This window comes from Filicampus tigris, chromosome 7 (assembly GCF_054856515.1).
Source record: "Filicampus tigris isolate MCC_2025a chromosome 7, RoL_Ftig_1.0, whole genome shotgun sequence".
NCBI lineage: Eukaryota > Metazoa > Chordata > Actinopteri > Syngnathiformes > Syngnathidae > Filicampus > Filicampus tigris.
Window position 1 is genome coordinate 2,005,053 of NC_141223.1, and position 26,226 is coordinate 2,031,278.

A 26,226-nucleotide genomic window follows, 5' to 3' on the forward strand; every position below is an offset into this window, starting at 1 on the left:
TTTTCACGTTTAAACATTTCCTTGTTTTGTACCAAAAAATAAATCGTATGAATAATCGTAATTTCAATTATTACCCAAACAATCCTGATGAATATTTTTTTTCCATACTCGAGCAGCTCTACGTTTAAATGACCTTGGCGCAAAATCTGAACAAATTCATGACCTAACACTGTCTGGCGCCGCTTTGCTACAGCTGGCTCAAGGCGTCTTGGATCGGGTTAGTTGAGGACCGCAGAATTGATTCTCTATTTGCACTCAGGACACACATGTAGTATTTGTGGGTTCTACTGGTCTAAACACGCAGCAAGTGTCATCAGAGTGCCGCCAAGGAGAGTTTTATGAACAGAAAGAGAATTTGGGAAAACCGCCACAGATGCCCGCCCCGGTGGAGGCTCTAAACGCAAAATGTGACGTCACAATCACAAGCAAGTACGCCTCCAAGGAAAGAGCTTTGTCATATAATTTACTGGAGGTTTATCAGCACTCATAAACGCAGCGACTCGCAGGTGGCCATCTTGGTAGGAGACGCTAAGAGCAAACAGATGGCACCTCAATCACCCCCGAGAGCGCAAGCTTTAAGACGGAAACGTCGCAGTCACTGTCCCACTTGTTCGACTTTACCGCGCAGTCGGGGCGAACCAAACTAAAGTGCAAAATATAGGTCGCCGCAGATCAAAGTTTATAGGCGTCACACATGGCTGACTGGGCCTCAGTGGAGCACATGATGGGCCTGAGGTGTGCTGCTCGCGCTGGCTTAACAAGTCGTGACAGCAAGTTTGTGACTTAACTCTGTGAGGCCGGCAAATGTGAAAGGCAAAATTAAAGCAGCTGGTTGGGAGGTGCGCCAGACTGGTTTGGAGAATATCGGGCAAAATATCGAGTTCATCTTTGAAGGACTCCCAATCATGTCCCTGCTCCCCCCCCCCCCCCCACACCCTCTCAAAAAAAAAAAAATGTCAGACTTCCATTTGTTTATCCAGGCATGGCTTCTTGAGACTTTTTTTGTGGGTCGACTCATGACTGACATGCCTAACCAATTTCATATTGTTAATTGAAACTGGCTTCAGGGGCAGAAATTTCCAAACGTTTCAGACGTTGGTACAAAGAGTTGTCAAAGCCTAAAATGGCTGCTTTGAACCAATTTGGCATACTCCCTCTGTCTTTTCAAGCATGGCTTCATGAGTCTTATTTCTGGTTCTACTCATGATAGACATGACAACCAAATGTGTTGCCAAGCGAGACTGGAATTTTTTTTTTTGTTTTTTTTTTTTGCATTCTGGAGAATGGTAATGTCCTCAAAATGTCCATTTAGTTGACTAACAATAAAATGAAAACAGCATGAGCACATAGAGCGGACTTTATAGAGGAAAAACAACAAAGCCGTGCATGTGCACACAGGCACTAAGCCACGCCCACTTTGTGACTTCTTTACACATGCTGATCAAATCTCACGACTCGCCTTGAGCAAAAATATTTCAGTCCTGCAGCAATGACTGTAAAGATAAACCCGTCGTCATATGGCAAGGTCACACTACTGTAGCTATGACCAGGAAACTATAAAAGATTGCCTGTACGACCAAAAAAGGTTTGACGGTCACACTTCATTCAACCCTGGGATAATTATTTCAATTAATTCATCAGAACTCGACGAGCTTGTGAATGGTCATGAAAACGTACAAGGACATGCAAATGACTGGAAAGGAATAAGGTTGCTAACTAACTACCATGGCTTGTGACTTTGGCCCTGTTCACGAGAAGCTTTTTTTTTTTTTTTTAAACCTGTTTTTAGAAACGCGATCTGAAGATGGAGGAGTCTAACTAGGAAATATTACTAGACACTCTTAAAATGAGTCAAACGAGATATTTCATACGCCAGGACAAAGAAAGGAGCTGAAAGATAAAGAGGATGCACAGAATCCAAAAACATGTTTTTTTTTGTTCTTTAAAATTTCGGCATTATTTTACTAAGACCATCAAGTCATAGTAAAACGCGAAGAATGGGAAAGATGACTTTTTACCAACAAATTGTCCTAACTTTCAGACTGTTGATACTGCCATTGCAAATTTAAATTATTATTACTTATTATTGTTACTATAGTGTGTTTAGTGTGCCAGGGAGCCGCCGAAGTGTTTCTGCTTCGCCCATCCAATGTGCACCACTATTTCAAACAAATGAAGACGTCACATTTGTTTGTTTACACATCTCCGATGCTACAAACATCACTTTCTTAGATGAAGACGATTTGTTTTTCACCTACAAAGAGGACTAGAGCAGAAGAGTCCGTCCACGCTCAAGGCAATGGTCAACAAACAAGAAGTCAAGTCAAGTGACTTTGTTGTCCCTGTTCACGAGAAGCTTTTTTTTTTTTGTATGTTTACAGAAAATTAGAAAACTACTCAGAACATGCCACGGGGAAAAGTCAGTATGAAGCTACTTTCTTATAATATTTTGTTAATTTGGTGGGATGTAGGCAAACTTGCAGGGTTTAAAAAAAAAAAAAAAAAAAATTAATTCATCCCGCTTGTTGATGTTTACAATTTCAAATGGCAAAATGGTTACAAATGTCTTCTTTTTTTCTTTAGTACTTTTAGTGCATGTATTTGTAATTTCCCCCCACGTTTTCACAATATCCTGATTACACACTGATCGTTTTGACCGTCCAGTTTAATCTGTGCGTGCTTCAGAGGCCAATGATTTAAAGAGGCGATGAGGGACTGAGTGGGTTAGTTCAGGGTGGTCTTGCATCAACTGGATTAAATATTGATTGGCTTTTGGGCATGGGTGGTGGTGGGGTGTGTCATAGCTCAAAATGGACATGATGGGAGGCATCACTTTCTCAACGTCCCATCTCCCCTGTGTGTGTGTGTGTGTGTGTGTGTGTGTTGTTTACGTGCACTTACATGATCCGGGTTCCGCTCGTTTCCGGGCAGTGCGGCGCGTAATAAAGACATGCTCGTCCCTGAGTGCGATTCCGGTCAGGATAGGAAGGGAAATGAGCAGACTGCTGTGTGTAACTAGACAAGGCCAGACAAGTCACCCTCTGGCTGTCAATAACAGCAGACGCAGCGTATTGGAGGAGAAAATGGGGGGGTCTCTCATACAATCTTCATGGTGACGGTCCGTGAAGGCAGCACGGCAAAGAGTCCGGTGAGCTCCACGCAGCTCCACCAACGCAGCATCATCGAGGAAAACAATAAAGACTGTACAGAGGGGCCCGACTTTCGACCCCAACTTAATGAGGACTCGCAGTCACCCGGCCCTTTAGCTCTATCGCCGCATTCCGGTGGACAGACGGCGTCGCTAACAGGATGATCCCGGAGGTTAAGAAGCAAATGTCCTCAGTAACACGGAGAGAAACTCGAGCGAAGCCGCAGCGGGCTAGGAAGCTAGCTGGCTAACGGGCAAGCCGCTTTTGCCCCCAGGCTGTACAAAGGCGTCGAATTAGATTTGGAATTGTCACGATAACACATCCAGAGTCCACATTTCCACTGATGTACCGGGGGGGCCTTGTCACGAAGAAAGCCTCCAGAAGCTCCCCTCCGCGCCGCTTCTGGATGCGGCGAATGGAAAGTAGCCGGTGTCTGGTGGTCGTGCGGCGACAAAGCAAAGGGCTACTATCTCCTCCGCGGCGTCTTTCGAATTCTTGACAGAGTCGTTCGGTACCGGAGCGTTAGTTTACGACACTAGAATGAGGCCGGCGGACGTCCATCGTCCACTGTGATGACGGTAAGAGGGGAAGACAGGCTGACGCTCCCTCTTCTCTTCTCCTCCCTGCTCACTCGCTCACCCCCTCCGACAATGGCCGCGATGCGTTCACTGGCGCCTCGTAATCGGCGATCATCAGTCTTCCCACGGTGGCGATGCGTTCAATGTCACCACGTAATCGAAAGGTGATTATTTCGCACATTACTGTATTGGAACAGTATGTAACTGTACTGCACTGCCGTATTTTCTTTTATAACACATCAAAAGTCATCTATGCCTTCGGTTTATGGGACATACATTCAGAACGGTGCGTACACCGTTTTTCCATTTGGTTGTTTTAATTGTAAAGTATGGCCAATTAGTGTTTTTCCTAAAAACGTTTACTGTAATTATAACTTCACTACTGCGTTGGTGTGCCTGCTTAAAAAAAAATACTGTACTACCACTACTTTACCACACACAGCCTGGAAATTTCATCTGGACTATCCCCAAAGGAATTGTTATTTATTCAAAAACATTTCCGCCTTTGAATGCATCCATGCATTGAAATGTGTATTTGCATTTGCATCTGATTTTAGATAGTGTCTTACCTGGACCGATCTGGATCTTATGGACCGAACCCAAGGCCTCATCCTTTAATCGTCGCCTCGTGGTTATAACTCCTTAACATAAAAAGTAAATAAAAGTCAAAAAAACAAAGAGTCCAAAGCAGCACTGTCATCTGTCAGAGAAGCTTACAAAGTGGACCGCAGAGAGCTCGCTGCTCCGTCTGTGGGGATCGATGCCGGAAAGAACATCCATATTTCCATGAAGCTGCAGAATTGTCCGGTCAGCTGTGGATAAAGCAATTAGAGGGCAAAAAAATGGATGTGGAATCATCAATACATCGAGCAGGATATGGGAGCCGTGTGGGAAGCTCGGACAAACGGCATAAAAATAACGTCATCAAAATCTTTTGATGTTTTAAGAGGCACTTGAGGACTTTCCTACATTCAACTATTTTATGATGAAATGATTGTTAATTATTGGACTGAAAAATACACTCAATGTAGGCACCGACCATAGAACTAAAATGAAACGTACGTTTCTAATCATTTTACGCTTTTTTTCCCCGACTCTTCGCATGCAGAGAACAGCCAGCAGGGGGCGGCACTGCCTCACTTGCCTACCCTGACACGTCCTTGCTTTACTGTCCTTTGAAGAGTCTTTAGTGCAGCAGCTGCGCCACACAGGGATGCTGGGCCCATGGACGCTCTCCACTACAAATCTGGAGAAGATCCACACGTTCCTGCACGTCGTAGCTTCCGGAGGCAGTAGAGACCTAAGACGTTGGTGAACTTTGATCAGCAGAAAAAAAGGACGCCTTCAACCTCTCATTATATGCCTTTTTGGACTTATTTAAATGAGAAAACAATTTATTGAAGATTATTTAGAAACCTGCAAGCAATGAATGTCTTACCCCGTGACCACTTTTTTATTTTTTTTAATCTTGCACTCATATATATTAAATACTTTATAAAGCTATAAAATAGAATAAAAAAACAAAGCATTTTTGGAAAAAATACATTCCAAATAACTTAATGTTTATTTACTGAATTTAAAGTGGTACTCATCCCCAAATCCCCCCTTTTTTTTTGCTGATAAACAATATTCACTAACGCTGTCTTTAACACCTGATGATTATTTTGACATTTTAGTGCACGTTTGTTGAAACCTTGAATTTGGTGCAAAAACCGTTTGAGTGGAGCCATCTTCAGGTTAAACACGGCACTGCATGCGAATTTGGCTTTCTGGGCGTTGGAGAACGTCATTAGCATTGGATTTGGTTCGTTTATTTAGCATCGCTTGTCGTGTGTCGTAGTGTAGAAATTATTTGGGTCGCAGTTTGCCACTGCTGCTGCCAATCACAGCAACACGCCCCCCCCAACAAGCCAAATGGTCCTCCAGGCAATATAGGGAACATTGGGCGCCTTTTTCAAATATTAGCAAAGGGTAAAAACAAAAGTCAAAACAAAATAAAAACGAATCACAAACTATGATAACACTGGTCTCAGCCTAGGATCTCAGGTTGAGGACCACTGCAATAAAGAGTTTTTTGGTCTTGGACCTCGACTGTGGAATTTTTTCCAGTCGTACCAGGGAGCAATACAAAGCCTGTGCTGTATGTCACCATTTTACTGTAAAAACAACAAGCAAAGGATGCATCCCTTGAGGGCAAGCCGCCATTCAACCAATGGTCAAGTTCAGTTCAATCCTTTCAGGTAGTCAGTAATCGGTGCATTTGTGGTGCTTGAGGTTCCTCCTGTAGCTGAAGCTCTTGCCGCAACGGTCGCATATGAACGTCTTGTGGCCCGTGTGGACCTGCTGGTGGGCCTTCAGGCTGTTGCTCTGGTTGAATCTGCGGCCGCACACGTCGCAGATGTACGGCTTCTCGCCCGTGTGGATGCGGGCGTGGCGGGTCAGGTTGCCCATGTTGCTGAAGCGCTTGTCGCACGTTTGGCAGGCGAACGGCTTCTCACCCGTGTGCAACGCCTGGAAAGTGCGGGGGAAAAAAGGCTCAGATTTACCCGGCGAGTCCGAATTCGTTCGTTCCAAACTGTACTTTAAGAAGAGGCAGAGAAGGTTGCAAAATGAGCCCTCCAGTTAATAGTCACGTCGTTTCCACAGAGCAGAGAGAATATATGCATGCGAGTAGTTTTGCACGCTTTGTTTGTATGTGTTGCTGATCCGTGAACGCGAAAGTAGCACTTGTTTGAAGATGTATTCTTAAAATAACCGATGCTAATTTCTGTCAGCCTGTCTATGGTGTTTTACATTCTGTGTTAGCATTAAGCTAGTGGACAATTGTTAGCCGAATTTCTATGGCTTGGCTGAACATTTTGATGCTTAAAAGGGAAGTCAACGCAAACATTTTTTTTTCAACAATATGTTCTATGCAAGACCACTAGTTGAAACTGGACATTCTGATGAATATTACGTTTGTGGAATAAGTGTTAATCCACTCGTTTTTAGCCATCTCCGGGGGCGGCCATTTTGTCTTGCGTCAACTGAAAACGGCATCACAACTACTCACACCGACCAATCACGGCTCAGATTCAGAAAACAGGTCAGCCGCGATTGGTCGTTATGAGCAGTTGTGATGTCATTTTCAGTCGACACAAGACAAAATGGCCGCCCCCAGAGTTGGCTAAAAACGAGTGCATTTTGCTGCTTAACTTACACAAAATGTATCCGAATGCCGCGTTTCAACTAGTGGGACTGCTGGGAACATATTCCTGAAAAAAATATGTTTGAGTTGACTTCCTCTTTCAATAAACAATTTTTAATTCTCTTTGTTTTATGTGTCAGTTTCACAGTAAACAGCTTGAAGCAAGCACACGTTTCCTCTTATTTGGGAACTGGTGAGCAAGGGCGGAGGAAAACTTTGAACAGTGTGTTGTAACAAGTTTAAAAATCTGTTTTAAAGACTGTGGCAGTGGTGAAACTACAGATGTACATATAAAACATGTTTGTTGTTTTTGGTGTCTGGAACATATTGGCGCACCCCAGGCCCTCTCACCGCAAAAAATATGACATGCATATTACATGTTTTGTTTGTAAACGCTTGCAGCCGTTGCCTTTGCTTGTCTATGAAATGCGCTCTCTAAACAAAACTGCCTTGCAACTTAAAACACAGCCTTGCAATGATCCCGTCAATCAAAGGATTGATGAGAAGATTAACGAGACCTTTTTTCGGATCTCTCAAATGGAGACTTTTAAGGAAAGTTTTAACAAACGGTGTGAAAGGAGGAATAAAAAAAAAAGAAAAAAGGGCGTACCATGTGCGTCTTGAGGCTGCTTTTCTGCGAGAATGTGCGAAGGCAGACGTCGCAGGAGAAGGGCTTGATCCCGACGTGCAACTTGAAGTGGCTCTTCATGTAGCTTGCCGACTTGAACGTCTTGCCGCAGACGCTGCAGCCGTGCTCGCCGGCCGCCGCGTAGTGCTGCAGCTGGTGCGGCCGCAGGTCGGCGGCCGCGCTCAGCCGCTGGCCGCACAGCATGCAGACGCACGGCAGGGCGTGGGCGTGCGCCCGCAGGTGGCCGCGCATCTCCTCCGCGCAGTTGGCGGCGGCGCCGCACACCACGCACGCCAGCGCCGAGGCGTCCGTGTGCGTTTCCAGGCTGCTCTTCTGGACGAAGGTCTTCCCGCAGCTGACGCAGCCGTACGGCCGCTCGCCCGTGTGGATCCTCTGGTGGCTCTTGAGCGTGTCGGCCTGGTTGAAGCTCTTCCCGCACGTGTCGCAGCCGAAGGGCTTCTCGCCCGTGTGGATGCGCAGGTGGCGCCGCAGGTTGCCGACGACGCTGAAGCTCTTCTTGCAGTAGTGGCAGCGGTTGAGGCGCTCGCGGCGGGCCACGTGCAAGCGCTGGTGCAACTTGAGGCCGTTGGCTCGGTAGAAGCTCTTGTCGCACAGCGCGCACTTGAAGGGCCGCTCCTCGTTGTGCTTCCGGAGGTGCTCCAGCAGGAGCTGCTGGAGCGTGAAGCCCTGGCCGCACACGTCGCACGTGTGGGCGCGCTGGCCTGGGAAAGGGGTCAAACGGCCGTTTCTTATCGCTACATAGCATGGCTGCGCTAACTCTTTTGCTCAAGGGCCACGTTTGGTTATGAAAACAGACACACACACACATCACGTCAGGGTATTTGTAGATTAGGTACAAAATAAATGTAATTATATATATTAGAATGCTTCATTTTGATGACAATAAGATTGAAATATTATTTTTTTTAACTATTTATGAGCCAGTTAATATATAAAAAACTTAAACGTATAAGCAAAATCGTTTTTTCAATAATATTCTTGTATTCACAATAAATGAATTAGCCAATTATTCAATGAGGTAAACGCACCAAAATAAAAACACAATCAATAATTAAATACACATAATATGGTTTAATGATCTCTGTCAGGTTATTTAGTTGGTCAGGAAACAGCTATAAACGTACAAAAAAAAAAAGCTGCTGAGAAAGAAATCTACACTCTTTAAATCAAATGGAAGACTTTTTACATCAATTTGGATCTAATTGATGATTTTTTAGGACCTTTTTCAAACCGGCTTGATTAGACGTAAGAGCTGAGTAACGCGCATGTAGAACAGAATAAGGAGAGAGAGCACTGACCCGTGTGCTGCCGCATGTGCACGTTGAGGCTCCGCTGGAGGGCGAAGGTGCAGCCGCAGAGTGAGCATGAGAACTTCTTGTCACGGTGCTGCGCTGCCTGGCGGCTTTTGGGCTTCCGATTGCTCAATTTCTTGCCGCTCCGTTTGCCCGCTTGGACGCCATGTTCGGGGCCGTCCATGTCGCCGTCATTGGCGTCTTCCTGCCCCATGAAAGAAGGACCACGGTGTCGTTTACTTGTCATTAGTTTCTTTTTTTTAGGGGGGGTGGGGGGGGGGGGGTGTCCAGGTCTTTTATGGTCATTATTTTAACTGCTGGTGGAAAGGTTGCAGTATGCACACGCAATTTCGAAAAGCCTTAAAATGGTCATTCGTGCTCCCTTTCCAGCAATTCCCAACCTTTGAGCCAAGGCACCTTTGACGTAACAAATATAAAAATACGTCACACCATCAAACAAAAATGGCACAAAAAAAGTCTATACAGTAAAAGAACAATTTCAGTATAATAATGAAATGATGATGTGCAAATTTACTTTGCCGGGCTGCGTTGTGACTCGACCAATCATGGCTCAGCTGCAGAAAACGGGTGAGCCGTGATTGGTCGAGCCCTGAGCAGTTGTGATGTCATTTTCAGTGGACAGAAGAGACAAAATGGCCGCCCCCAGAGATGGCTAAAAACGGCTGGATTTTTGCTGCTTAATTTATATTCCACAAACGCAATATTCATCAGAACGCCGCGTTTCGACTAGTGAAGGCACATAGGACAGAAATGATTGTAAAGACAATTTTTTGGGGTTGACTTCCCCACTCAATAATAATTTCCCGCAGCAAAGCAGTTTGGGAATCCCTGTGCTAATTGCTTTGATACCAATATGTTAAATACAAATCAGAGTACAATAAATGTCATAACCCATGTGATACTTGTTGCGCGTCCTGACCTGATCTGGATCATCGAGATCAATGGGGTCCGAGTTGCCTCCCTGCTGAGCGGACCCACACGACGTCTGGTCAACAACGGCGTCCTGCGTCAGCGCTGGATGTACGTTGTCCTGCAAAACACGCACACACACAACGATAATAACGTTCACGTTTTGAGTCACACTGTCCGAAGGGTATTCCTTTTGTGCATTTCTCTGTGTTCAGTGGTCTACAGTCACCCGCTGCTCTAAAGTTATTAAATGTAATAACTTTTGGAGCCCTTTAAGGACACTTTGATCAAATTTAAGTCTTCATGTAACCTTGTCAGTCCAATTTGAGGACTTTTTAAAGATCACTCTGATCAATGACAAGCCTTTCAGAACTTTGGGATCAAATTTGAAACTTTTTGCTACCTTTTTTTAAGACCATTGATATAATTTAATAGGTTTTGGATCCTATTGCTTTAAAATCAAATTTAAGACTGAAGGACATTTTCGTATTTTTAGCACTATTTTCACCCCCCCCCCAAAAAAATGTTTTTAAGATCACTTTTATGTAATTTCAGGCTGTAATTTCGTTTTGAAGACCACTAACATAGATGAAGACTTTTGAAATTTATTAGATTGAATTCAACATTTTATGGGACCATTTTGAGACCAGTGACACAATTCAAGACTTTATATAACATTCTATTGTAGTTTGTATCAAATCTTTTGTCCCTTGCTGGTGGTCTGCGTTTTACTGAGCGAAATTCCAGCTTTCCAACGTTTTAAAGGCGCAATTATTAAGATGAAGGGTTGCTGTTAAATTGAAACTGCTCTGTGATGATGGAACAGTAATCGAGTGCAGAAAACAGAATTTGAGGCCAAGTCAACATGATGGAGTTGGTTTGGAGTACCTTGTAAGCTAGGTAAACGATGGCCAGGTTCTTGACGTCCCCAGACACAGCTGCAAACGCAAATCATGACAATAAGTCAGTAACAAGGCGGCGAATGCTTTGGCAGCCATTTTGTACAGCCCATTTTACACTCTACGATAGTTTACTGGAAGAAAGCCATCACCATATTGATGTGACCGGCAAAAATTTGGAGGTCACCTGAGCTATGCGCGTCTCCTTCCGATATGCCGACTTCTCCGTCCAATTCCTGCTCTTGCACCTTCTCTTTCTCGATCACGGTGTGAGCGCTTGTCACCATGCCTAGCGCCGTTTCGGCCACTTCCAGCCTCTTCTTCAGGTCCTCCAACTGCGCCTCCCCTTGCATCACCTGCACACAGGCCGTAATCTTATTCAAGGTCATTCAAATTGTTCACATTCGTGATCTGTGACTCGCAAAACGGCAGGTGTGGGGGAATCAGAATATGAGAGGGAAGGAGAAGCGATCCAGTAAAATACAGACTAATTCAAACTCCTTTTAATCCATGTACCCTCTCCAATACCCTCCCAAGAGAGTTGACACAGGCACTCTCCCCAAAAACCACCCTCAAAAAATGTTAGTGGAATTAAAAATGACAATTTATGTTCATATTTAAGCTTTTTATTGTATATGACTATATATCAGCGCAAATCATCATTAAGTCGTTTTAGTTGCGCTCACCCCCTGGAGACTGCTCAAAACTAAATTTTATTTAATTATTCAATTTAATCAGATTTATGCTTTTGTATTGGGAAAAAAATCACTTCAGGGAAAAAGATATAACATTATATGTAATCTTGCTCATCCTGTATTGTAGGGCTGAGCTATTAATTGAGATTGTGATTTCAATTTTGGATTCTCACGATCATAAGAACATTCCAATCAAACAAAAACGATTAACGTGCCGAACGGCGCTGCGCGTGTCTGCAAGTTCCTGCATTGTGAAAGCACCCTGAATGCCACTGTGTCGCATTGTGTAACATACTTGCAAGTGCAGCGGAGATGAACATTCGTGGAAAAGCTGGCAGATGTTGTTGGCTGCCTCTTGAGCCAGCAACGTCATGAAGCTGCTGGCATAATGGACCACCTGATGGGAGACAATAGGTAGATTAAATGCATGGTGGATCAACAGTAGGCATACAGTTAAAAAGAAAAAGTTTCATTTGATTACATTTGTTTCACTCCCTCTAATATCTCTGCGCCATACCACTTTTATGACTTCCTTTCTTTCTTTGTTCCTATCACTCCCTCAGGAACCTTTTAAGACCACTTTACAAATTTAAGACTTTTTAGGACCTTTGAAGACAGTTTTAGTTGAAATGCTAAACATTCTAGAACCTTTTAAAGACCTTTGTTCAAATATAAGATGGTTTAGGACCTTTTTGATCAAGATTAGGCTTTAAATGGCCATTTTAAAATGACCTGCATTAGCACTTTAGAAGGTTTTTGATCAAATGTACGACTTTTTAATACGTTTTAATGTTCTTGTTTTATTGATTCTATTTAATTGTATATTTTAAATAATGGATTTTACTAACTAATTTGGGGCAGGAGCAGTAGATCAGTTCATAGCAGGGACACAAAAATAAACATGAGACTGTATGAACAGGGCCTTTGGAAGCTTTCCATATTTCTGAAACGATTAAAAACGCCTTCTGAGTATTCAATACAAGATTACATTTAATGTATGAGTAGCTGAGTCAGCAATTTGCTGGCTGTTATGTCTCCGGGTAACTTGTTTAGTACGACTGGTCGCTAACATGTGGATGGCGTACTTGTAGACCTACAACAACTAGATTAATTCGTGTTTGTCCCGACACAAAATGGCGACCGAACATGTTTCTTCACAGGGGTTTCAACAAATGAATTCATACATTTTAATTCATTTGAATGTTGTAATTCGTTGTAATGCATCTATTCGTGACTTAAACGCGGATGCTACAATGGCTAACGAGCTAGCTATTCTATTTCTATGATGAGCCAGGGAAAAGGGGCGGGAGGAAATTAAGTACATTCATAAAATAAGTAATGAATTGTACTTTATCTATCGATGAAACTGGAGTGCTGTCGTTCTCGCCCGGCGACATTTCTTGCGTCGTGTTGCCGTCAACGACAACTTTGCTCATTTCGATCACAGCCCTGTTCGCCATTTGTTCCAAAATAGACGTGGCTCTCGACTCAAAGTCCCCCATTTGACACTGTCGAGGAATGGACTATAGACGACGTGCAAAAAAAGACAATTTTCTGCAAACAGATTACAGAAACCGTAACAACGTTAACTTTATGCACAAGGAACCGCGTTTAACGCACACCCGGAAGTCGCATTCTCCTCACTGGTTGCTTCAAAATACAAGCAATTTTTGTTTATCAATCTGAAACGTTTAAAAATGTACAAAATGTCTCAAATTAAGTAATTCAATATAACAAACAAAGTCCGCGTTATGTAAATTGCATTAAAAGGAGTTCATAGGGACTTTTGTGTCGTATCCGGTTCCAGTTTGCAGCTCGCCGTTCTCAAGAATATGCCGTTACTGTATTTCCGAATAGCGTTTCAAAATAAGAGCACACGTTTTGAAATCCTAAAATCGTTTTTTTGTTTTGTTTGTTAAAACAATATGTTTTTCCTCGAATAAAAGCCCCCTGTTCTTTGGTATCCTCCCCCTAAAGTATTTTTAGTCTATTTTTCCAACTAGAGTCAATCATAGTGCAACTTTTTTCTGGGTTTAGTCATGTGACATTCGCAAACTGTGACGCCATTTTCAGTCGCCAACAAGTGGCAGGTTGATGGGTTTTACCCTTTAATTTTGCTATTGTAATCACAATCCCGTGTTTAGACAAGTGGGGCTGCATGTAACATATTGTAAAGACAATTTTTGACTTGACTTCCTCTTTTACTCATAAGAATGTGTCTGCATGGGTAAATTAAAAGGGCAACAATATAATTTTCGTGATTTGAATATCATGTAATAATTTAGTCGAAACGCTAATTGAATAATGTCATTGAGATTTACATGCTCAAATACTTATTTATCTAATACGTTCTAGTGTCCCTTTGAGCTCCAGCAGCCACCACTGAAAGTGCTGAATTTTGATGTGGCTGACATTTGCAGTATAAACCAGTAAATCGCCGCCACTCAGGAGAGATCAGGTGTCATGTGGGAAAAGATCCAATTAAATTGTCTGATAATTATTCATTTATTAAAAACTAAGTTTGATCATCTATCTGTAACAGCAACGTACAATCAGGTAAAACAGTCTCCCTCTTCTCATGGCTTTATTAAACAAACAGTAAGAAAAACGTAAATAGTCATCAAAACATTCGTAGCAACCCTGTCGGTAGCCTCAACAGACAACGTCGCTGCACACCACAGTCGCTAATGCTACAGCCAGGAAATAGTTGGAAGAAGTATGTGCTCATACGTTCACTGTCACATCAGTCAGCAGAGCCGACTCGCCTTATAAAGGCGTGCAAACGTTCAGTCATAATTAAAGTGCAGAATGTGTGCATAGCGACACCAAAGTGACAGAAACAATAACTGCGCCTGACATGCATCCTGTACTGTATTGTTTGTTGGTGATGAAGTAAACAGATAATTGTCGCTACTTTGCGTTTTTCGTCTATTGTGGGGGCGGACTGGAATGTAACCCCCGCGATAATCGAGGGCCTACTGTACATTTGTGAGTACATTGACACAAGGTCATTATTAATTCATGCCACGGAGCATTACAAAGCTTGTGCAACATTTCAAGATTTCAGCATCACAAATGAACCAAAGAAGACTTTCCTTCTGTGCACGCCGACATTTACCGAGTCGGTTCTAGTTTAACCATTCGGGCAGTCAGCATTCGAGGCACTCGTGGTTCTTGAGGTTCCCCTCGCTGTAGGTTTTGCCGCAGCGGTCGCACATGACCTTGTGGCCGGTGTGGACCAGCTGGTGGGTTTTGAGGCTGCTGCTCTGGCTGAAGCGGCGGCCGCACACGTCGCATATAAACAGCTTCTCGCCCGTGTGGGTGCGGCGGTGGCGGGACAGGTTGGCGTTGTGGTTGAAGCGTTTGTCGCACATGTCGCAGGCGTATTCCTTCTCACCCATGTACTCTCCCTGAAGAGGGAAAGAAAGAAAATAAATAAAAGAATTGACTTGTCTTTTCACAGTCCAGCCATTCAATACCAGGAAAGTATTTGTATTTTTTTATTTTCAAACGTTAGGGTAAAAGAGGGTCAGAAAATAAATGAGTTCACGACCTTTCGAGCAATATCTTTTTTTTACCTGGTCATCTGAGTGGATGCGCTGGTGGCGGGTCAGCATGGTCAAGTTGCTGAAAAACTTGCCACAAATGTCACAGCAGAACTGTTTGCCACCAGTGTGCATTTGCTGGAGAAGAGAGAGAGAGAAAAAAAAAAAGGTTTTGTCATGCAATGTCCACCACAATGCACATACTCATGTAACTCGCCAGATTTTGGGTTTCCCCCTCATGGCCACTTTGGTCAACTGTAACACTTGTCAATCTAATGTAAGATGGAACATTTTATTTGTATCAAATGTAAGACTTATTAGGACAACTTCAAGGGCGTTTTTAGGACGTTTTATGGTCAAAAAATCCACACGCAGGCAAAAATAATTCCAATCCCAACACCTGTTTACATATGTGTAAAATAAACTCAAAAGTCTTAACAGAAAAAAAGTCAATTTAGAAATCAAAGGTAAGATATTGTGTCATATTTTTAATCCACAATCAGGATCTGCTACCACATGTCCAAATTTGTGGTGTCATTGTTTTTTTTTTTGTAATGGACCTATTTTTGCCATCTTGATTCAACTGTCATTTTTGTCACCTTTTAATGAGCAGTTTGATCAAATCCAAGACTTTTCAGGACTTTTACATAAAATGCAAGACTTTTCAATCACCTATTTGAAATCTGGCTGACAGTGGGCCAATCATGAAGATTCATTGCTGAACCCCGCACACTGTGTAACAGTTCAGTTGCATTTGGATGCGTCGCTGGATGTACAGCGGCTCTTTTAATGACATTCAAAAACCACTTGGATCAAATGGAACACTTTTCAGAACCTTTTTTTAACCTATTCAAGTGCTGTCATACGTTTTTTTGTTTTTTTTAAACTAATCGCAAACTTTCCGTAATTAATCGCGATGAATCGTATTTTATTCAACTACAATTTTTTACGAAGCTTGGAACCATTATTTACGTGAGTAAAAGTGGAAAAAATATATATTTCGATTCAAAGACTATTGTAATAGCTTTCTTTGGTCCTTGAATAAGATTCTTTTCCAGAAAAAAATGAGTTGAAACAGTTGAACGATACACCAAAGACTTACAACTCATATGGTAGTTGAATTTGGCTGTGGAAAGTGTGCAAATTATTTTGGATTTCTCCAATGTGCCGTCAAGCAACTTTTTAAAGTACAACTACGTTAAAAGTCCATCTTTGCGGCAGTGACTCTCCTCTAAGTTTGGCTGCATAGTGAGCAGAGGTCAGCTGATACAGGAAGTAAATAAAACCGAGTTAACCGAGTTCTTTTTTTTTTTTTTAGTGCGTTATGAAATTGAAAGGAATCTCCATAGTTAATGCTTTAATTTTGACAGCCCTAAAAAAAAATTTTTTAAAAAAAGTTCACCTGGTGCGACTTGAGCTTGCAGAGCAGTGGGAAGCTGCGGTGGCAGATGTCGCAAGAGAAGGGCTTATCCCCGCTGTGCAACTTGGAGTGCAACTTGAGTGAGCCGGCCGTCTTGAATCTTTTGTCGCAGACGGGGCAGCCGTGCGCGCGCTTGGCCGCGTTGTGGCGGCGCTGGTGCGACCACAAATCGGCCGGCGCGGCCAGCGGCTGGCCGCACAGGACGCAGGCGCACGGCGTGGCGTCGGCGTGCGTGCGCAGGTGGTTGCGCAATCCGTCGGCGCAGGCCGCCGCCGAGCCGCACGCCACGCACGGCGAGGAGGCGGCGCCCGCGTGCAAGTTCAGGGTGGACTTCTGGGCGAAGCTCTTCCCGCAGGCGTCGCATTGGAACGGCCGCTCGCCCGTGTGGATCCTGCGGTGGATCTTGAGCGTCTCGGCCTGGCTGAAGCGCTTCCCGCACATCTCGCAGCAGAAAGGCTTCTCGCCGGTGTGGACGCGCAGGTGGCGCCGCAGGTTGCACTGCTGGCTGAAGATCTTGTCGCAGACGTGGCAGCGGTGCTCGCCGACGGCGCCCGCGTGCCTGGCGCCGCGCGAGACGTGCAGGCGCTTGTGCGTCTTCAGGCCGTTGGCTCGGTAGAAGCTCTTGGGGCACTGGGCGCACTTGAAGGGTCGCTCGTCATTGTGCCTTCGCTGGTGGTGGCTCAGCAGGATCTGCTTGAGCGTGAAGCCCTTACCGCACTTGTCGCACGTGTGAGCATGTTTGCCTGGGGAAAAGAACAAGAGCAGCACGTCGTCCCGAGAGTTAGACAAAGTAGGGCGGCGGTCCCCTTCGTGGCGCTTACAGATTCTCGACGACAACGAGGGCCGGTCATGTTTATTTTTCCCCGATTGGAAACTAACCGCTGAAGGTGGCGCTAACATATTCCACATCGGACTGTATTCCTATATACACTTATGTCCATTTTTTTTATTTTTCACATTAATGCGATGTCTGTAACGCAGAAAACGCCATTCACATAAAAATAAGAAAAATGAAAAGGAAAAAAAAATGGAAAAAAAGTGTTTTTCACAACGACGACATGCTCCACTACAAAAAACAACATTTTTTTCAACTACGTGGATCAAATGTCATACTTTTTAGGGCTCATCGATCAAGACCTTGGATCAACCAAGAATTTTTTGTGACTTTCAATCAAACACTGCCATACTGCACTAACTGAATTACTTTGGTGACTTGGTTCACAAACTGAATTCATTTTACTATTTAAATGAATGGGCATAGAATGAATCCGTTTCAGCGCCTTACACTACCTCACACGTCTGTAGCCAATATGAGCTTCATTCAAATGTAAGACTTTATAGGAAGTTTTATGACCACAGATGAAAAGAAAGGTTTTAAAACCTTGAATTTATTATATGCGAATCAAATGTAAGAGCGTTTATGGTCACTTTGATCCAATGTGAGACCTTTCCATGGCCAGGCACACATTTTAGACCCCCCCCACACACACACACACACCGAGAGAGCCTTGCTTGCTCGGTGGCTTTTCAAAGTCATTTGAATTTGCCGCTTTTGCAACTTTTTAGAACAGTACGAAGACCACTATTGTAAAATTAAAGATTTTTGTAACACGTTAAAAAGGCAATTTTCATCACATTTATGACGAAAGTCTGTCTAGGACAATTCTGATTAAACCCAAGACTTTTTTTTTATTTTTTCTGACGACCGGTACTTGTATTGAATGTATTTTACGGATTTTCTAGGATTTTTGACAGTCCAGCCGGATAAAATGCAAGACCTCAGTAAAAGACATACTACAGCATAATACTGACCCGTGAGCTGACCCGTGTGCTTGCGCATGTGCACGCTGAGGCTGCGTTTGAGGGGGAAGCTGCACCCGCACAGTGAGCACACAAAGTTCTTGTCCCGGCGCCGCGCTGCCTGGTGCACTCGGAGCTGCTTGTCGGATGGAACTCCGCTTTTGGCTCGGACCTTGTGGTCAAATTTGTGTTTGAAATTGCCCCACTGAAAATGTTTCTACACAAGAAAAGACAGTTGGCCGCTGTATACAATGTCAATTTAAGAAAGAGAAACTGCTGATTGTACGAAAAAGAAAAACGGCTCATTCGTTATATCGTCATATTTGTAATGTTTATATAAAACCCTGGCTTCAGGTTCCTGGGATTAATCTGCACGCAATTAGAAAGTTCCTCGTCAAACGAAGTCATTGATTAGCAAAAGTGCTCCGCAATAAGTAAATAAAGCGATATTTCGTGCCTTTTATGTTCACGATAAACCAGAGTAAAGTCAAATCAAATGCTCGATCTGATGCGAGTCCCAACCTGACAGTCCGGCTCATCGTGGTGTGCGCTATTTTCCCGCTGGCTGGAATCGCACGAGGCCTGGTCAACAACGATGTCCCGCGACGGAGCTGCGAGCACGTTGTCCTGGCAAACATACAAAATAATGCGGTCCAAAATGTATGGAATGCACAGTATTGATCACTTTTTTTTATTGATACTAATTTGGCGTGCAAAAGTGTTTGTAGTTGTTTAGTACTATTTTGAGTCTCACAGTTTCTTTTGTGAAACAAAATGGGGCGCGGTTCCCACTTTAGGGACTTAAGTGGATGTGTGTGTGTGTGTGTGTGGGATGGGCGGGCCTTGGCGGAGGTCTGTTCTATACTGAGTGACATTCCATCTTTTAAGCCCACTTTGACTGAATTCAAAAGATTTAAAGAGCTTTTTGATGAGTGTGTGGGTTGTCAGAACATTTTCCAAAAAAGTTTCATCTAATCGAAGACCTTCAAAAAACGTTTTGTTCTATTTTAAGACTTTTAAGGACATTTTAAGACCACTAGAAGAATTCAAGTCACTTTTTGGATCAGATTCACGTTTTTTAGGACTTTTGGATCATTTATAGCGGCACTTTTAATGAACTATAAAACTTTTAAGACCACTTTGATTATTCAAATTTGTATGACTCTTAGGGATTTTCTTTAGGACAATATTAATGAAATGCAAGTCTTATTTAGGACTTTTAAGACCAATTTGAGCTCATTAAAAATTTTAGGACATTGGTGATCAATTTAAAGCTTATTAGAAACTTTGTAATACCAATTTGATTTAATTAAAATCTTAGGACTTAAGCCCACCAATACAATTTCTGAACGTTACTTTAAAAAAAAAAAAAAATCAAAACAAAAGAGTTGAGGGCCTTTTAAAGAGCCGTTTATAATGAAATGCAAGCTTTGTAGGACCCTTTTTAGTCCAGTGTTAAAAAGTAAGACATTTTTATTTTTATGGTCATTTTGATGGAATGTAATACTTTTTTTTGTTTAGGACTGGAAGTTTGTAAGATGGATGATTGCCGTTAAGATGAAACGGCTCTGTGATATTTGGACAGTAATGGAGCCCTAAAAATAAGCCAGAGGTGTCTCGGAGTCTGGAGTACCTCAGGAGTTAGGTCAACGCCGGACGACTTTTCAACCTCACCCGACACAGCTGCAAACGCAAATCATGGCAAGACGTCAGGAACAAGATGGTTAGTGCTTTGGAAGACATTTTCTTCAGCGCCTTTTACACTGTATTACTACGAGAAGAAAATCATGTAATGTGAACCCTCATTTATCGAGATTGGGGGGGGGGGGGGTTACAGTCCCACCCACAAATCAATGAAAAGCTGAAATAAAAATAACGTATAAAGACTTGTCTTTTTTAAAAAAAGTTGACGGCTCTCACACTCTTTAGACACATTTAAACGCGTTAAAACACACTTTCTTTCTGACGTTGACGACGAACTGCTGGCCACCTGAGCTCTGCGTCTCTCCTCCCGATGCGCCCTCTCCTCCGACGTGCTCTTGCGCCTGCTGCTCCACGAGCACGCAAGCGCTTTGCAACAACATGCTCAGCGATGTCTCCGCCACGTCCAGCTTCGCCTTCACTTCCTGCAGCTGCGCCTCCCCCTGCGTCACCTGCACACACGACAGGAGTCATATTCAGATTCATTCATGCCTTCCGGGAAGGAATGAGAATATCAGACGGAATGAAGAACTAAAAGACAATAATGCTGTCACGTGTACATGCAGTCTTTCCTCGGAGTTTTGAAGCCACACCACTCCTTGACCACTTTTGAGAATTTGCGCAACCTCTCTCCCACTGCATTTTTACCTTCTCATTTAAAATTTGTATTGTTTTATGTGTCATATATGACATATTTATATGTCATTTCACAATGGGTATGAAAAAAGTCTGGCACTGAATGAGTTAAAAACAAAACCTGACCGGACCGTCATTACACTTTGTATGTTGCATACTCACAGAAGGGGGTAAGAAACTACATTTTAATAAGCAAATGTTCTTTTTTTTTTAACAAAACGCCAACACTTAAAAAGCTGTAAATACCCATTCACCATTAGGCCACCCCTGCTTGTGAATCCCTGTGTAAATGGTGTGAACTTGAAATACTAAAGTGACGCACTTTCATCCGCAGCTGAGCGGCACATTCATGGAAAAGTTGACAGATGTTGTTGACTGCCTCTTGAGCCAGCAATGTCATGAAGGTGTTGGCAAGATGGATCACCTGATGGGGGGGACAACAGATGTATTAATATATATACACAGTCCGTCTGGAAGCCCTCGTCAACTCTACAGCTCACTATTGGGGCCGCAAGTGTGCTGGAGCCTATTCCAGCTGACTTGGGGCCAGAAGTGGGGCACATATAGACAAACACCTGTCCACACCTAGGGATAATTTTATAGTCTTTAATGACTCTAACAAGCATTTTGGAATGGGGAAGGAAGCCAGAGTACCCAGAGAAAACCCACACAAGCACGGTTTGAACCGCAACCTCAGAACTGTGAGGCGGATCTGCTAACCACTCGTGCCACCTGTCTGAATTTCCACCCTTTCTAATTTGGAATCTACTTTGCAGTTGAAATTTTAGTTATGGGCGGTGACCTGTCTTCTTTGCAAGCAATTTACCCACACGTGACGTAACACATTTTTTTCGGCAGACATGTCACACATTTAAACTACAGTAGTAGAGAAGAATGCCAAAACATCATTAACAGTCATTTATGTTCTCTTAGTAGCTTGGCCATGGTCAAAATAACATGTCAGGGCTTGTTTAATCAAAGTTTTTGCCACTCGGAAGAACGTGTGACGTCCTGGCGAAAAGGCGACTCCTCTTTTGTATTATTTTAAGTATTAATAACTATATTGTCTGTTGTGCACTTGAATAAATGTTTTTGTTTTCCATAAAGATTGGTCTATAAATCCACTTCAAAAGAAGACATTCAGAATCGGCAGGTTGTGGAAGCAGCTGGTCAGTCAGGCCTGCTCGCGGCTATCAAACGTCACATTCGTCATGATTACTTGTCATGCTGCTGTCATGCAAACTAATCTGTTTGATGACATTACTGACAATGTTTAAGACAATAATGTAGTGACTTTTCTTCGATTGGTCAATAACATGTGGCTGACGTGACATACAACCAACCACTAGCTTGGCCTAAATGTGGCTTTTTCGTTATGGGGAGCGATACAAATTACTTCCTGTAACTGATTGTAGCTAGAAAATACATTCTAAATCGTCCATTCGTTGGTTAAAGTCGGATGCTACCGTTACTAGCGAGCTAGCCCTTGCACTTCTATGATCTGGCGGAAAGGGCGCAATAAGAAAGGAGGTAAAGAAATGTACCACATCCTGATATGAAATTAGAGCGTTTTCTTCCTCGCTCCAAAACATTTCTTGCGTCGAGTCGGAAGAAAAGACAACTTTGCACATTTCCACCACAGCCTTGTTCGCCATATCCTCCAAAATGGATGTGGCTCTCGCCTCAAAGTCCCCCATTTGTTATAATCTTGAAGTGGACTACAGAAGGCGTGCGACAAGGACCACTCCAACAATGCAGAAAGTGAAACTAATTAAGTACACAACTGGAGCATCATGTGAATTTTGCCTCTCAAACTTTGTCCCTAGATTAGAAAACACTCGCTATCCATAACCGGAAGTGACGTACTTCTTCTTTGAGAGTTCTATGGCGGTTGGTTGGCAAGAAACTGCCAGGCGCGTTACCGCCACCTACTGGAAAGGACTGTGAACCAAGTATGCCTCGAACCCATGAGGACTGGAATTGCCTAAACGTATCCCGTAACACTTTTCATGAGGTGTTCAAGAGCAGCTCAGAAAGGCATGTTTAGACATGTTAAAGGGATTTTAAATTATTTTAATGGCTGTAAAAGTACATGTGTGTGGAGTGGGGGCAGATAGGTCAGACAGAGGGCATGACTGTGCTATGGTACATTAATGTGAAATTATCCACTTTCACTTAATTGAAAAAAAAGATGTTTCTTTCCTTGTGTCGAACAATCGTTGTGAGTCAAGATGTTATCAAAGTCTTCCCCAGCTCTTTGCCAGCACACGTGTGTCTCTTCAGCTGTCTGGAATCGGAAAAGCCGAGTCCACACGCGGAGCAGGCGTACGGCCGCTCGCCCGTGTGCACCTGCATGTGGAACTTGACATGTCCGAGCTGGCGGAATCTGACGCCGCACACCTCGCACTCGTACGGCTTCTCGCCCGTGTGGATCCTGAGGTGCCTCCGGTAGTTGGTGTACACCCGGAAGGCCTTGCCGCACTGCTCGCAGGCGTGCGGCTTCTCGCCCGTGTGCCGCAGCCGGTGCGACTTGAGCGCGTGGCGGATGATGAAGGTCTTGCCGCACACGTCGCAGGCGTAGGGCCGCTCGCCCGAGTGCGTGCGAAGGTGGTAGTCGAAGGTGGTCTTGTAGAGGAAGGCCTTGCCGCACACGTCGCAGCCGTACGGGGTGCCGCCCGTGTGGAGCAGCTCGTGTTTCTTGAGCGCCCCCTCCGAATCGAACCCGCGGTGGCACGTCTTGCAGGCGTACGCTGCCAACTCCATGGTGGTCCTGTTGTTAAAGGTAATCATTAACATAGTGGATCTTTTATACACGCATTGAGAAATGTATTATCAGTGGAAATCAACCCAAATATGTTCTTTACAAGAAAAAGAAAAGAAAACACAGCATTCTGATGAATATTGCGTTTGTGGAATATGAGTTAAGCAGCCGAATGCACCCGTTTTTAGTCATCTCAGGGGGCGGCCATTTTGTCACTTCTGTCAACTGAAGATGACAGTGGCTCAGGTAACGACCAATCACGGCTCACCTGTTTTCGATAGCCGAGCAGTGATTGGTCGTTACCTGAGCAACTGTGATGTCATTTTCAGTCGACAGAAAAGTGGCAAAATGTCCACCCCCTGAGATGGCTGAAAGCGGGTGGAATTTGCTGCTTAAAGCGAAAGTCAACACAAACATATTTTTTTCAAGAATATGTTCCCAGCAGGCCCACTAGTTGAAACACGGCATTCTGATTCATTTTGCGTTTGTGGAATATAAGTTAAGCAGCAAAATGCACTCGTTTTAAGCCATCTCTGGGGGGCGGTCATTTTATCTTGTTGACTGAAAATCGCGGCTGACCTGTTTTCTGAATCTGAGCCGCGATTGGTCCTTGTGAGCAGTTGTGATGTCATTTTCAGTCGACAGAAGTGACAAAATGGCCGCCCGCTGACATAGCTAAAAACGAGTGGCTTAACACTTTTTCCACAAATGTAATATTTATCAGAAGGCCCTGTTTCAACTTGTGGGCTTGCATCGAATATATCCTTGAAAATAAAATGTTTGACTTAATCTTCAAGCAAAGGTACAAAAGTCAATCGATCTATGTTCGTATCAATTTTCCATCACCTGTCGCGTTTGAAGATGACAGTGCGATTTTCCCGTGCCCGGACCTTCCGCTGCCCCGCCGCCTGCGTGCCCTCCTGGTGCGCCACTTTCTGGTGCTTCTTGAGCTGCCAGTTGTACAGGAAGGTCTTGCCGCACAAGTCGCACATGAAAGACTTGGTGGCGCCGTGGAGCAGCATGTGAGCCTTCAGCTTGTCCTGGACGAAGCTGGCGCCGCACACGTGGCACTTGAACGGTCGCTCGCCCGTGTGGATGCGGGCGTGCCGCTTGAGGTTCTGCTGCAACGTGAAGCCGGCGCCGCACGTTTCGCAGGTGAACGCCTTACCCCGTGAAACTTGCTCTTAAAAAATAAAAATAAAAAAGTAATTAAAGCAGGACTAATGTTCATGTAAACACAATTATCTGCAAATTCTAACTTTAGCTTCTTGCTTCTTTTTAAGATGAACTTACTTTAGACACTTTTTGGACCAAATGGAGATTTGGGATACTTTTTAGACATAGTGAAGACATTTTAAGAGGCTTTTTGGACCAAATGGAGATTATTTGGATACTTTTTAGACACAGGGAAGACGTTTTAAGAGGGTTTTTGGACCAACTGGACAATATTTGGATACTTTTAGACTCACCGTGGCTAGCGTTAGCAGGTGCCTTTTCAGATGGCCTTTACATATCACTTGTGCTTTTGTTATATTTGAGGATACTTTTTGTATATATTTTACGAGAAACCATGCTACCGGTGTCATATTTAGTAAAATTATTGCCACAGCTTAGCTGTGCAAACCCACCACCTGTTCACTTTAGCAAGGCGCCCATGTCTTGCCAAAACACGTGTTTAGCGATCAATCGAGCTCAAGCTAGAACCGCCATTACAGAGTGGCTAAGTCATCGCGTGAAATTCATGCATAAATTCCACCCGGAAGCCGAATATCCCAAACTTTTTGTGATTTGATCTTGTTTGGATTTTAGTTTTCGCAGCATACCGCAGGCAAAGTTCTGCGCGTCTTCACCGTGCACCGGTTCGTGTGACTTGAGCAGTTTTTTGTTCTTGAAGGTCTTATCACAGATGGGACACGTGAAGGACTGTAGCGTTTTGTCCTTGTGACGCAGTAGGTGGCGCTCCAGCGCAGCTCTGCGGCGGAAGATCCTAGGACACAGGTGGCAGCGCAGAGGCTCCTTGTGGGTGTCCAGGTGCTTCTTGAGGTGAAGCTGACGGCTGAAGCTCTTGTCGCACACGTCGCATTCAAATACCTTTTTAGTGACTTCACTTTGCAAAGGATTCTGGGAGTCTGAGGACGGAATCGTGTTGACATCCTCGGCGATGTCTGCAAAATACAGTTGAACGAATCAGTTTCTGACACACTGGCTATCGAAGGCAGCCTCAATGGCCTGTGTGTAGGAGAACTTCTCAAACTTTTTGACCCCCTCATAATCTTTAAACTAATTCAACAACTACAAGCCACAAGTCTAAACACGTCATTCTGATTAATATTGCATTTGTGGATTATGAGGTAGGCAGTAAAATCCACCCGTTTTTGTCCATCTCGGGGGGGCGGCCATTTTGTCACTTGTTGTCAACTCACATCACATCACAGTTGCTCAGGTAACAACCAATCATGGCTCAGCTTCAGACAACAGGTGAGCCGCGATTGGTTGTTGTGGTGCGACAAATATTTGTTCAAGTGGAGCAAAGCCTACATGTTATTTGAGGAAACACAGATTTCTATATGATATTGCGGCATCTGTCAGCCCACTTCAGTGTTGTTTTTGAAAGTACGACAAATTAGGTGTACGGCATCAAGCGGAGTGGATGCAACACATGATTTGAAGAAATCAAGTTTTACACATTGGTCAGAAAAGAAGAAGAATGTTACTTGGCGGGGCACTATCCTCTCCTGCTCCAAATGCAGAGTCACCACACTCAGAAAAAAGTCCCATGATCTCACCTTGTCCACTGGCTGATGATGACTCCGCTCCACAATTCACCTCCACCAACCCCGACTCTTCTAAAGGGATCATTTGACTTTTTTTAGTGGTTAACATTCAGACGGTAACATCGCAATATATTTATAAACAAACCTTTAATGCGTACGATGACGGCTGATGTTGTGTGCTCAGCATCTTCTTTCGCCAACTCATCCGAT

General features: G+C 43.8%; 3 protein-coding genes across 8 annotated transcripts in view; all 3 read right to left on the reverse strand.

The window, feature by feature from the left end:
- The window catches only part of mark4b (MAP/microtubule affinity-regulating kinase 4b), a 32,545-nt gene extending 27,891 nt beyond the window's left edge, over window positions 1–4,654 (reverse strand). The window contains exons 1-2 of one of the 5 annotated variants that reach the window (XM_086035653.1): window positions 4,445–4,654; window positions 4,297–4,368 (exon numbers count right to left, since the gene is read on the reverse strand). In XM_086035653.1, the coding sequence (XP_085891779.1) occupies window positions 4,297–4,338 (42 nt within the window). In that variant the 5' untranslated portion in view covers window positions 4,339–4,368; window positions 4,445–4,654. Of the gene's footprint in view, window positions 1–2,901; window positions 3,861–4,296; window positions 4,369–4,444 lie in introns of those variants that run through there. The other 4 variants (XM_086035657.1, XM_086035654.1, XM_086035652.1 and 1 more) reach the window with 4 other exon arrangements.
- Window positions 4,655–5,866: 1,212 nt separating this feature from the next.
- LOC147144356 (uncharacterized) lies at window positions 5,867–13,203 on the reverse strand. Its single transcript, XM_086035658.1, has 8 exons — window positions 12,729–13,203; window positions 11,675–11,776; window positions 10,872–11,040; window positions 10,674–10,723; window positions 9,796–9,906; window positions 8,862–9,060; window positions 7,525–8,264; window positions 5,867–6,238 (listed from the first exon to the last, which is right to left on the reverse strand). Exons 1-8 carry the CDS (start codon window positions 12,879–12,881, stop codon window positions 5,972–5,974), a joined length of 1,791 nt encoding a protein of 596 aa, XP_085891784.1. The 5' UTR covers window positions 12,882–13,203; the 3' UTR covers window positions 5,867–5,971.
- A 743-nt stretch (window positions 13,204–13,946) lies between these two features.
- LOC147144357 (uncharacterized) lies at window positions 13,947–22,365 on the reverse strand. 2 transcript variants are annotated; one of them, XM_086036757.1, is made up of 9 exons: window positions 22,026–22,365; window positions 20,804–20,905; window positions 20,135–20,297; window positions 19,778–19,827; window positions 18,667–18,771; window positions 18,157–18,316; window positions 16,327–17,087; window positions 14,958–15,062; window positions 13,947–14,789 (listed from the first exon to the last, which is right to left on the reverse strand). In XM_086036757.1, exons 1-9 carry the CDS (start codon window positions 22,176–22,178, stop codon window positions 14,529–14,531), a joined length of 1,860 nt encoding a protein of 619 aa, XP_085892883.1. In that variant the 5' UTR covers window positions 22,179–22,365; the 3' UTR covers window positions 13,947–14,528. The 2 variants fall into 2 exon arrangements, with proteins under 2 accessions (XP_085892883.1, XP_085892882.1); XM_086036756.1 differs by having other exon boundaries at window positions 18,157–18,361.
- Between the last annotated feature and the right edge of the window lie 3,861 nt (window positions 22,366–26,226).

Bases quoted from the DNA above. Each gene is read 5' to 3' on its own strand.
- LOC147144356 (XM_086035658.1), bottom strand. From the start codon at position 12,881: ATGGGGGACTTTGAGTCGAGAGCCACGTCTATTTTGGAACAAATGGCG. The intron at 8,265-8,861 runs GTCAGTGCTCTC...CCCCTTTCCCAG, and splicing joins GCACATGCGGCAGCACACGG to GCCAGCGCGCCCACACGTGC. The intron at 6,239-7,524 runs GTACGCCCTTTT...CGCACTTTCCAG, and splicing joins GCAGCCTCAAGACGCACATG to GCGTTGCACACGGGTGAGAA.
- LOC147144357 (XM_086036756.1), bottom strand. From the start codon at position 22,178: ATGGGGGACTTTGAGGCGAGAGCCACATCCATTTTGGAGGATATGGCG. The intron at 18,362-18,666 runs GTTGGGACTCGC...TTTCTTGTGTAG, and splicing joins ACGATGAGCCGGACTGTCAG to AAACATTTTCAGTGGGGCAA. The intron at 15,063-16,326 runs GTGAACTTTTTT...TCTCTTCTCCAG, and splicing joins GCAAGCTCAAGTCGCACCAG to CAAATGCACACTGGTGGCAA.